Below are 12,966 nucleotides of genomic sequence, written 5' to 3'. Positions count from 1 at the left end.
ATGTTGAGATACCTGCGTTTTCCTATACGGACGAAAGTAGGTAACGGACGAACCTGATTTAGTAACGAGCCTGATTTCGTCGATAAACCAGTTTTCCGTAAGGTAACGGAAAACCAGGTTCTCCGTTTCCTCGTAACGGACGAACCTTATAGATTCCTTCAGAACAAGCAGGCATCTCTACCAGTACGGGGAACCTGGTTTACCGTTCCAGATTTTCTGTCTTTTACCGCTAAGAACAAGCAGGCGGCCATGTTCCTACCTCCATGATGTTTTCGTCGCATAAGGAGAGGACGTGATGTTTCATTTCGTCCGTCACCTGCTTCAAGAGCGTCGATGAACAGTGTATTCGGACGTGATGTTTCATCGGAACGGAAAACCGCCAAGAACAACCCGTTCTCTTCAAGCTCAAGTATCCTGCGATGAACAGTATCATTGCTATGGATATTTTTGAAAAAAGAAAATATTTTTTTTATTATTTTATAACAATATTATCTTTTATTAATATTCGGGGCAAAAAGTTGTCTTTATCTATTACAAAATGCTGAAAATAAAATGATGGGCAAATTCTTGATTCCCCACCTATCAAATTTGATACAATTTGAAAGGTGTAGATGGGTGATAAACTGATAAAGGGGGATTTTGTAAAAAATAAAAAATAAATAAAATTTTGTAAGGTGAGATGAACTATAATTTTCAATTGAAAGTTGAATAGATGTTTAATGACATAATTCCTATACGAAAAAAGTTACATACAGCTTTGAACCTAAATTAGATTCATGAACAAGAAAGGGAAGAATTTATCGGGCTATTTTTAGGCCAAAGCAATTTGTGGCATAGATCTCTAGAAGATTCTTTCATCTTTCATTTGCTGTGTTTATCATTTACTAGAAGACTTTATTGATCTACTTTTTTTTTCTAAATTTAAATAACGTTACATGTAGGAGTATATAGGAGCCGAGCTGAGTTAAATATTAGACTATTTTAATTCTTGATGGTGAATTAAGATTTACATAAAAATAAAAATTATATATAATCATACATATAAAATTAAAAATATTATATATAATTTTGATTAGATTTGTGAGATTCATACTATTTAAACTCAATTCAATTTAACAATTGAGCTTATATTTTTTAGAGGCAGGGCAGGAAAATAATATATAGACCTAAGCCGCCTATATATTAAGCTTGATTATTTGGATGGAATTCGGCTAAATAATACAGGGAAAGCGAAAACTTTTGAGCAACTTGAATGACTTGCAAATAGTTTTCTTTTAACTTCGTTTGTGATTGGAATCTACTTAACAAAATACATCAATAAACACCCTGTATCAGCATAATTCCCTTTGGACACCGATCAGACGGTTAACAAGTAAGACACTGCATCGGACAGCATGTTGAATCAATACATGTAACAGAATCAACAGATATTTTGTCGAAGAAAAGTTAAAATAAAAGGTTCTTTCAATCCTTCCAATGAGTTCATCAGTGTTGACGCTGACACCGTGTGACCGTGTGTGTGGGGACAACAAGGACAACAACTTGCTCCAACTAGAATTAACTTAATCTCAAAAACCATTGTATTCCGTTCGCTCCCAAAACCGCAGGTCCGCAGCCAGAACGAAAATCTGCGGAACCAAAACCAGAAACCGCCAAACCAATTCACCTCCTATAAGAAACCATTCATCGAACACCATTTCTGCATAGTTATCAGTTCTAGCACACTCGATTTTATTCTTGTCGTCAACACAACAATCTCTTGTTTGTCGAAGCAGATTCAGGGATCCGGCTTCCGATGGCTGATTTTGAAGCGAAAGAGCGGAGGGTAATGGTTGCGGTGGACGAGAGCGAGGAGAGCATGTACGCGCTGTCTTGGTGTCTCAAAAACCTCATTCCTCCAGATGCACAGACTACCCTCATCCTCCTCTACGCAAAGCCCCCTCCTCCCGTCTACTCTTCTTTGGATGGCACAGGTTATTTGTTCGCTAGTGATGTAATCGCAACCATGGAGAAGTACAGTAGAGATTTGGCCGATTCCGTGATGGAGAGAGCTGAAGCGATTTACAAGAATCACAGCAACGTAAGTTTCTACGATTAAACCAAATGTTTTCTTTGAAAATAGGAGTTAAAAACTAACAATTTAATCAATTTAATGATGCAGATCAAAGTAGAGAAGAAAGTGGGGAGCGGAGATGCGAGGGAGGTGATATGTATGACGGTGGAGAAATTCGGAGCTGACCTGTTGGTCATGGGAAGCCATGGCTATGGCTTCTTCAAGAGGTGCGTAGCAATTTGCGTTTGTACATGTTCGTATTCAACGCTAAATGGATTGTAATCGACTAATTTCTTCTGTGTTTGTGTGTGCAGGACTGTTCTAGGTAGTGTGAGCGATTACTGTGCAAAGCACGCCAAGTGTCCCGTCTTGATTGTGAAACGACCCAAGAATTGATTCTATTTTTTGGGAACATTTGCGCTTGGGCTTGAGAAATCTAGGTTGGGTTAGTAGGGTTGGGCGGTGCATGGTGTAATTATAATGCAGATTGGAACCAAACTGATATGATTGTATATGATGTTGTGTATTTTAAATAAATTTCCATCTTCCATCGCGCATCTAACGGTCGTTTTAGATTATTGTTCCCAAAATTAGCAAAAAAAAAAAAAAGAAGAAATCTGGATTCAATGGTTTTGTTTGTACGTGACAACGAAATATTAGGATAGAAATTTATTTAAAATACACAACATCACGGTCTAATAATGGTGCTGAGGCCGGCCATGCGTTACTCTGAACTTTTTTGGGGGGGAGAATGACGGTTCAGCCATGATCAGAATTCTTAGGCCCAACAGTTCAGTTTGCAGTGAAATTTGTAATAGGCTAATTTGTATTTTTTTCGTTTTTTTTTCTGGAGAAGTAAGGATATGCCCCATGCAGATTTTTTATTTCTAATGTAAAATTATAAACATTTAAAAATTCTGATTCTGGATTGAACCGTCATTCTCCCTTTTTCAGGCTTGAAGCATGGACAAATAATATTAGGTGAGGTTATTAAATAGGCTTTTGTTTCAACATTGGTGACACCAAAACTATTTTGAAAGAATGAAATTAAAGGAAATGTTTCTAGATTTATCCCCAAAACAATTTTTCCGCCAAAAGATTCAAGAGGAAGGCTTTTCTGAAATCGACGGGGGAACGCTTTTGAGATGGGCTGCGCTTGAGGCCCATGAGATGGCTAAAAGCTTGTTGCATTATAAACTATTATAATGGAAAAAGAAAAAATAATATATTTTCTGTGAAAAATATGGAAAAATAGAAACCAGAAAGTGCCAAAAAAGTGGTTGCCCCACTTCAACCAGTTATTGACAAGGCCCTTGATCTGTTTAGAGAATACAATGAAAGGCATGTTGAGACCAATATTGATAAAGTGGATAAATCTTGTAAGACACTTATTTAAAAATCTCCCAATATCGATCATACCAAGATCAACTTATACATTGGGGTGGGTTTTTGCTCGGTTGTGAGTATTGCTAAAGATCATTTCGGGAAAGTCTTAGACATCAAGGCTTATAAGCTTGGCACTGTTTCAATTAACATTGCAGAAACTTGGGTGGTTTGGAAAGCCATAATTTGACTTTGAATTTTAGAGATTATCCCATCATTATGGAATTTCCTGTTTCAAGCAGAAGATCCCAATTCCTTGGAAAATAAGACACATCATTAAGAACTGCATCAAGTTAAAGGACGAGTTTCGAAGAGGTCTAGCATATATTCATATCTATCCGGAGGCAAACCAAGTGGCTGATTGACTGATGCATGAAGTTCTATCTGCTCCAACGGAGTCCGTTAATCTTAATTTAGCTTCTCTTCATTCCCCTCTTTTTTCTATTTGTGTTGCTAATAGTATCTTGCATGCAGGAAAGCTAGACTGGCTCGTTAATGAAGGTTAGGGTGAGACTAGTAGGAATAAGGATCTTTTGTATATTTGTTTTCTTGATGTGTGGGGGAGGAGATGAGGGGTGATTTGGTTGACCTATCATGGAACGATACGTCACATATCCAAATTGCCTGATATCACATAGGAACCACGTATCACAAATATCTTGACTTGAGGATACTGACAAGGAGGCAGCACATACCACTCGGTAAAGAAGGTCGAAGGCCGATCTGGACTTCTCCTTCGGCCCAGGCAGCGAGAGGTCCAAGTAGCCAGCCGACCTGCCAATCTAACGACTTGTGAGGCAGATTGACCTTACTCGGAGTGGCATGCCAATCGATTTTGAGTCGGGCAGTAGCACAATCCCCACATAGCGTGGATGATCCCTTCCTCTGTATAACTCGAGGAGATCGGATGACGAATGCCGCCAATGTGGGAAGAATATGCCCTGAAGATAACAGGCCGATAAGATCCAACATCCATGGATATTTTAGACAGAATCCGAGCCCCAACACCTATATAAAGGACTTGACTTTCTAGTTTTGTTGTTTTCTTTCACTCATCGCTAATTTAAGTATCAGAGTGCCCACTCCGGATATTTTGACACTGTTTTTTTACAGCTTGGCCTGTCGAATTCATCAATCTGACGTTCAAGTTGTCCTCCAAAAAGGAACTACTAGATTGCTCACCATTAGGATACCCTTTCCTATCAAAAGAGAGAGAGAGAGAGAGAGAGTGAGTGATGCTTTTCAAAAAGCAGTAGCAATATAGCCCAATACTCGATGAACATTTTTCCAATTTCCCAACCAGGTGATAAAGGAAATGAATAAGCTAGAACGCAAGTTCCTATTGGGGAACAAAAAAATACCTCTCTGCCAAAAGCAGTAGCAATATAGCCCAATACCCGATGAGCGTTTTTCCAATTTCCCAACCAGGTGATCAAGGAAATGGATAAGCTAAAAGGCAAGTTCCTATCGGGGAACAAAAAAACACCTCTCTGCCTAGAAAAATAGCAAATCATGACCAGGCTTCAAACAAATGGTTTATTACGGGTTAGGAACTTGGAATGGAGCAACAATGTCAGCCTAATGAAGTTAGGATGGAGGATATATGAGACGAAAAATCTGTGCTTAGAAGTAGTGAAAAGCAAATATCCTCCGAGCTAAAAAAGAGGAGTTGTTGGATCTGAAGGGTGTTTGCTATCAAATATAGAATTAAAAAAAAATGATTGATGTGGTAAATAGGAAATTGTTACGGTTTGATATAGGCTTAGCCTTGCTTATGCTTGGTGGGCTTACGTTAAGGGACACCATCGTCATTTTCGCCTGTAAGATTTTTGGGAGAATTGATGTTATCTTCAGGCAGACCACCAAAAGTTTAACGTACTCTTTGAGGAGGGGTGGTTGGCCTCCTTGGGTGCCTAACTTTGGCACTCCTACACCAACTTCCCTTGTGGGGCGGCCCTGGTTAATGGCTAGCATGGCTACTAGGGTTCCTCATGGGCGCACACATGCTCATGGGGACAGTGCATGGATCGGCACTACACTACCGACACTCAAGGGAGGCTTGGCATGCGGGCTTGGCTCAAGCATGACCCTTCACCACGCCAATCCCTTGCCCAAGCTGAATGAGTTATCCCGTTGCCCATAGCGCACGGGTGTGTTCCGGCCTAAGTGGTTGCCTCTCATCATGGCACACAGGTGCCCACATCATCGGCATACAGGAGACCCATCACATCGGTGCCCAGTCACCTCTCTTCGGCGCACAGTCACCTCACATTATGGCCTTCCCCCTTTAGCACGTAAGAGGTGCCTCCCATGGATCGGCTAGAGCCAGTCGAGTGCCCCGGCCATGCGACTTGAGGTCATGATCCAGTGCTACTGACCTTGGCAGAGCCATCTCATCAGGCAACTCCTAGCCTCGCATCACACAAAGGCTTGTCTTGGCCTATAGTACTATTCATAAGAAGACCCAACCCGACCAAACTTACCAACCCTGACCGACCCAACCCGAGTTGGTTGGGTTTTCTTTAGCACCGGTCGGTTTCGGGTTGTAAAAAATCATAAACCGATGGTTCTGGTCGGTTTCGATTTATGTGAAAACCAAAACCGACCCGAACCGAACCTACTTAATAGTTAGTAATTAGTTCCTAGTTAGTAGTTACAACCTAATTAGTTCCTACTTAACTAAGTTGTCTCTATCCTAATTACAACCTAACTTAATTTCTAGTCTTCTAGTTACGAATTACATTAATGGCAAGTATTGTAAGACAACTAGACAAGGAATTTTTTTTGAAAAGTTTAAAGAAAAGAATCAAAGGATCTTAATTTTTATGGTCTTTTACACCAAATAGACAACCAATTACAATTAGAATTAGGTGTCCTTTTTTACTTAGATTAGAAGGTTTCTTGAAATATACAAATTTCAGTCTTCTTTCTCTAATATAGTTTGACTTTCTATTTTCTTGATAACTTCTATTCTAACTTGGTCCGCCCCCTACCAATTTCAGTCTTCTTTCTCTAATAGAATTAGGTGTCCTTTTTTACATCAAATTTCAGTCTTCTTTCTCCAATCTACCAATTTATTACCATGGTTGAACTTAGAGCCGAAACTGACCCAATTTCAGGTAACCTGACCAGGTCGGGTCGGTTGGGAAAATGTCAATAAACTGACCCAACCCGACCCGTGAACAACCCTACTGGCCTACCTTGGCCTGAATGCCGCACGGGTTTCTTTCGTTGTAAAACTACCCCCGTGATAGTTGGTATCAGAGCAAGCTAGCCAACTGCTACTGCAGTTGGTATCAGAGCATATTAGCCCAGAGCCAGTTGAAGCGGTCATCTCGACAAGCAACACATCATGGGGTGCGGTCCCTAAGCACTTCCACTTGGGTTCAAGCAAGCAGTAGTGCATATCAGGCCTGGCAAGAGGCCATTCCTCGTGTCCCCATTCCAATGACCCTAAAACAGTGCCCTTGTGGGGGCAAACGCATTGGTCGCTGTACTCATGCGGGGGCAGATGCATGAGCCTTTTCATGGAAGGCATATTGTGGTAGTTTAGGTGGGGGAAAGTCATGCTTCCTCATGGACATCAGTTGCTGTTCATTTTAGTGAATTGTGGGCGGTGCGCCTACATCTTGGTCTCATGACGGATGGGCCATTGTTTCGTAGCTTTGTCTGAGGCACTACTAAGGCGGGGACAGCAGTTTGAAATTGGTTGGTGTCGACGGTTGGTCAAGGAATATCACTGAAGTGGTAGTTTTGCACAGAATGGGTCATTGATTGAAGCCACAATATTGGAATGATGGGAATGTGGGTACACTGGCCATTGGAGCATGGCGGCCCTACAGGCAAAGCATTGGAGGACATGCTCAGTTCAACAACAAGGTGGAACACTTGCAGTAGCAACAACTCATCACAAGGTGAGTGCGTGTTTGGCAACATCATGGGTAAAAGTTGCCACCACTCGCACACAAAGCGGTCAGATCTCCTTGAGGTAGCAACACATTGGGGCCCCCTCGGAGCGAAGAGGTAGCCCGAGTTGGCGAGGCGAAGTGTAGTTTCGAGGGCCAAGAGAGCATAAGCCATGGACTAGGTTTGAGTAACCCGCACACGGCGAGGTGAAGTCCAGGCCAGCATGGTGAAAGGGTACCCAGAACACATCGCCAACAGCAGGAGTAGACCTATCACAATGTGTTCGGTAGCACCACCAAAAAGCTACCAAGAAAACGGTTGAGCCTTGAGGTAAAGATGATACATAGGCCGAACATCCTCGAAGCACAAATGCAATTTCTTTGAGGGCCCTTCTTACACATTTCAACGGAATAGCCATCACGTGGTTTGAGTAACCTCAACACAGAGGGTGAAGTCCAGGCAGACTGGCATGGTGAAATGGTTTCATCCCCATAAATGGACACCCATGGTTGGCTAGGCGAGCCCAAAAACTGGTAGACAAGTGGATGGCACGAGACACAAACGCCCATTCACAGAAGGAGCCATTGTCGAGGATGACAATGGATTGAGTGGGGGAGCCTGTTACAATCTAACATAGGCTTAGCCTTGCCTATGCTTGGCGGGCTTACGTTAAGGGGCACCGTTGTCATTTTCACTTGTAAGATTTTTGGGAGAATTGATGTTATCTTCAAGTAGACCACCAAAAGCTTAACGTACTCTTTGAGGAGGGGTGGTCGACCTCCTTGGATGCCTAACCTTGGCACTCCTAGACCAATTTCCCTTGCGGGGCGGCCCTGGTTAATGGATAGCATGGCTACTAGGGTTCCTCATGGGCGCACACATGCTCATGGGGACAGTGCATGGATCGGCACTGCACTACCGACACTCAAGGGAGGCTTGGCATGCGGGCTTGGCTCAAGCATGACCCTTCACCACGCCAATCCCTTGCCCAAGCTGAATGAGTTATCCCGTTGCCCATAGCGCACGGGTGTGTTCCGGGCCCAAGCGGTTGCCTCTCATCATGGCACACAGGTGCCCACGTCATCGGCATACAGGAGATCCATCACATCGGTGCTCAATCACCTTTCTTCAGCGCACAATTGCCTCATTCATGGCCTTCCCCCTTTAGCACGTAAGAGCCCCCTTTAAATCGATAGTACTTCCCTTAGATGATAAAGATGGTGAGATAACGTGGGGAACCTAGTGGGGAACTTATAGCGAAATCTACCAATGAGATTATGAATAATGAGTAGGGGTGGCAATTTTCCCTGTCCCCGATGGGTACTCGGGCTCCCTGACCCCATTGGGTCGAGGATGGGGGCTACCTTGGCGGGGTCGGGGTCGGGGATGGGTCGGGGCAGGGAAGGGTCGGGGATGGAACGGGGACAGGGAATGCAATCCCTACCCCGACCCATCCCCGATTAATATTATATATAATACATAATATATTATATTATATAAGTATAATAATTATTAATTTATTCATAAAACAGTAAAAACTAAAACATAACTCGAAGAAATCAAGAAAAGTTAGAAAACCCTTAACCCTCGACTAAACCAGTCTTTGTTCTTCGACAGAGTCAATACTCAAGAGAGGCGACTGAACCACAGAACCACTAAACCCTATATTCGTCTTCATTGCCGATTCGTCGACTGCCGACTGCCATCGCTGACTATCACTATTGCCCACTCGCCCGTCGGACATCGAACAGAGGAGAGGAAGAGATACTCGAGTCTCAAGTCTCGACAGAGGCTAGAGAATTGAAGAAGAGACTTCGTCTTCGTCACCAATTCGCCGACTACCGACCTTCGTCATCGTCACAATCATCATCACCGATGGGGAATTCGGGGATTCGGGTCTCCGATGGGAATGTACTCCCCACCCCAAACCCACCCTGTTGCCATTGCTAATAATGAGGAAAAGCCAAATGAAATGCAATGAAAAAAATAAACAATATAATCTGCCCTCCAAAGATAGAGTTATTAACAAACTATCTACCAACATCCTGATTGCCAAATATGTGGAGAGGCAGAGGATTCAATACACATCTTCTTAAACTGCAAGACCAAGTACGGTGAAGGTGAACAATGGGTAATAATATTGTAGGCCGAATTAGAAAAGGCACCAAAGAATTATAGAATGGTTGGATGAAATTCATAAACAAACACCTCAAAGAATCGGATACGATGTCGGAGAAAATTAGGTTATACCGTGTGGTGCCCATAGAAAAATAGAAATGAAAAAATATTCAAAAACAAGAATTATAACCCACCCGAATCATAGATCAAGCATTACTAATTTGTAGAGAATATATCGAAGCCCAAAGTAAGATGAATCAATATAAGAAAAGGCATGAAAAACCAAACATATGGGTAAAATGTAGTGGCGTAGCCAGGATTTTTCTTTTGAATGGGAGGGGGGAGCAAGTTGAACAGGAAAATGAGATAGGGAGCAGAAGTAGGGTATAGGGAAAAATTGTTTGAGAAGGTTTGAATCTATTACATATTTTTTAAAGAAAAATATGATCGTTTATGTTTTAATTCAAGATTTTTTTTCTTTTTTTTTGGGGGGGGAGGGGATGGGGGGGGGGGGGGGGGAAGGGAGGGGACCCAATTTATTACATTTTGCCCCCAACCTCCCATTAATAACCCTATATAAATAATGATTTAACAAAAGGTTTGGGGGGACAAGGACCCCGACACCAGTCTATTTGGCTCTGCCCTTAGTAAAATGGATCCCCAAAGCGAGATAAATTGAAAATAAATTTTGATGCATCTAAACTAACAAATAATTTATGCATAGTTTTTGAACCACTTTTGACCCAGATGATCAGATCATTTGGCCCGAGAATCATCTAGGCAACTAGTTCTGTTTTACCCCAAACTCGACCCCTGGCAAAAAATCGTTAAATTGGTCAATGCCCTATTGACTTGGGCAGTTGAATCGTCAATCTGTTTGACCCGTTCAATGGTTTTTGGCTGTTTTTTATTTTAAAATTTTTTGTCATAATAAATTATCTATTCGAACCAAATGATCAAACCATCAACCCGAAAAAATCGATGGCCATAATAGTTCCAATTTTGAGTCATTTTTTAAAACATTGGATCTATGTGTTCTTGGATATGTTAATTGAAACCAGTTTTTAAAACTGATGGCCATAACAGTGCCAATCAGCTAATTGTTGGTTTGATTTGATGGTTTTTCAAATTTTTATATTTACAAAATATATTATAAAAATATACAATAAAAACTAGAAATATATATAATTTTATATTTTAAATAATAAATAATATATTTATATATTATAAATATATATATTTTGTATATAATATATATTTATTAATTTATAATATAAAAAAAATATAATATTCGATTAGGTTAAATTAGATGTTCAATTCGATTTCGATTGATTTTGAATTCGGTTTGCTATTTCGGTTTTTATTGCTCACCCCTATTTATATTTTGGACAACCACAAAGATTCGAATCTTGTGTTTCCCAAGAACATGTGCTTGAGTTAGTGCACAGAGGAGAGCCCACATTCAACTTGTACTAACTATTAAGCAAATTTACAGTTAGAGTTGGATGGCAAAAAATTAACATCTCTTATTGCGGGTTCATGCAAATTTACAAAAGAGCCAGCTGTGAGTGGTGTGGTAAGGCTAAATGTAGTGGTTTTCTTGAAGGATGAAGTAAGGTTGAGAGTAAGTGTAGGCTACGATCTTCTATTGACAGAGTTATGTGTTTGTTATGATTTATGCCTCTTTTTATAGGGAGAGATACTTCTGAAGGGAAAATGACAAAAGAATTTGATTCCTATTTAGAAAGGGGATCTTTGATTCAGTGTCAGTTGTCAGGGGATTTTTGATTCTCATAATACATGTGTGTTACTTCCTTTTGCAGGTCTCTTATATTGGTGTCGCGTGGGTGATATCAGGGTTAGCCTAACATAGTGATGTGTCCTACTTAATCTTACTTGATGTTCTGTCATGAACAATTTTAGCTAATCGTTGTATTTTCATTCATCGTCAGTTTGTGATGGTTTTGAGCTCATCGCAGGTTCGCGATGTCTTTGAATTCATAGTAGGTTCATGACGATCTTGAATTCATCGTATGTCTACCGTGGCTTTGAATTCTTAACAAATCTGTGATGGCTTTAAACTCATTACAAATCTGTAGTGACTTTAAACTCATTGTACGTTCATGCCGAATTGTGAACTCGTCGTGAATATTGGTTGACTTGTGTATTTCCATGAATATGTCGTGCCTGATTTGATACATTCATTGCCATGGCAGTGATGATGAACAATATTTATTTACACATCAATATAAATGGTAAAACAAGTGTTGTCATGCATGACTGTTGCTTTATTTTGCAGCATAGGAATACTAATGTGGAGGTCTTTCGGTGCAAGAGTTTGGTAGGTACGCTCCAATGTTGAATTCTTATTGGGTTTGGCTTAACTACTTTGATAACGGCCTTGTTCCGTTATCCCAAATAAACGGGGCAAACGCCATCCACTTACCTAACAGTTCTGTTTGGTCCACATTCGAACTTTGCTGCCAGTTTTGTATCATTAATTCTACCATTGCTATATTTGTGAAGAAACTCACTAATATTGTATTGTATCTAATTGATGCATATTTTATTATTTTCTATTCAATTCTACAAATGTAATTATATTCTGTTATCCAGAAGGGTCTCTCTATAAATATTATAATTTCATTAATCTATATAAAGGTCTCTTGGGATAAGTTCTAAGCATCCATTCTTCACCCCATAATTCTGTATTCTGCTATATGGGTTTGTTGACAACATTAACTTTTGACGATTGTAGGGCTGCGAATAAGTGAATTGGATCTGATCCAAATTCAAATACGGATTTGCATACTTCCTTGATCATCGAATAAAAAAGATTGATCCATTTAGGAAACAGGTCGAATTTGAATATATTCCAATCCAATCTATTAGTTATTATATATATTATTTATAATATATATATATATATATATATATATATATATTATAATATATTATTTTTATTACATCGTACAATTTTTTATTACAAATTTAATCAAATCAGATATCCAATAAGGTAATCGAATTCAAATTTAAATTCGAATCATAGTTTCAAAAATCCGATAAATTCTTATCGAATTCAAATGGATGGAATTTCTTATCAGATCGGACCGGATATACCATTTACCGAATCCGGTCCGATCCGTTTGCAGGATGATTGGAGCCTATGTTTGCTTGTATCCAAAATAGCTGCAAAATGCACAAATGACTAGTGAATGATGTAAATATTCATCAGTTGAGACTTGAGAATCATCCTTTTCTCCCCTCATATTAATAAAATCTAGTTAGGTATATCTAAATCCCAAGTTCCACACTTGCACCCATTTCGGAAGAATTTTTGTTCTGTATCGAATCATAATACAAAAAATTAAATTAAAAAATATGCAAACTTAAATCAATCAATAAATGGACCTCATTTTAAAATCATTCAAATTGATTATGGTTAAATCGACATCTGAATCCGACGAAGGATCGAGTACAAATTCAAGTCGGATCGAACCCAAATG

At 40.1% G+C, this 12,966-nt stretch overlaps 1 protein-coding gene across 1 annotated transcript; it reads left to right on the top strand.

Moving 5' to 3' along the window:
• Positions 1–1,484: 1,484 nt before the first annotated feature.
• LOC148867694 (universal stress protein PHOS32-like) lies at positions 1,485–2,610 on the top strand. The gene is made up of 3 exons (XM_088980699.1): positions 1,485–2,080; positions 2,162–2,280; positions 2,368–2,610. The coding sequence occupies exons 1-3, from the start codon at positions 1,796–1,798 to the stop codon at positions 2,447–2,449; spliced, it is 486 nt and encodes a 161-aa protein (XP_088836825.1). The 5' UTR covers positions 1,485–1,795; the 3' UTR covers positions 2,450–2,610.
• Positions 2,611–12,966: the final 10,356 nt, after the last annotated feature.

Source organism: Nelumbo lutea, chromosome 3, assembly GCF_056320005.1.
Source record: "Nelumbo lutea isolate HS-2025 chromosome 3, American lotus-T2T, whole genome shotgun sequence".
Classification (NCBI taxonomy): domain Eukaryota; kingdom Viridiplantae; phylum Streptophyta; class Magnoliopsida; order Proteales; family Nelumbonaceae; genus Nelumbo; species Nelumbo lutea.
This window is presented reverse-complemented; position numbering and strand designations above follow the sequence as displayed.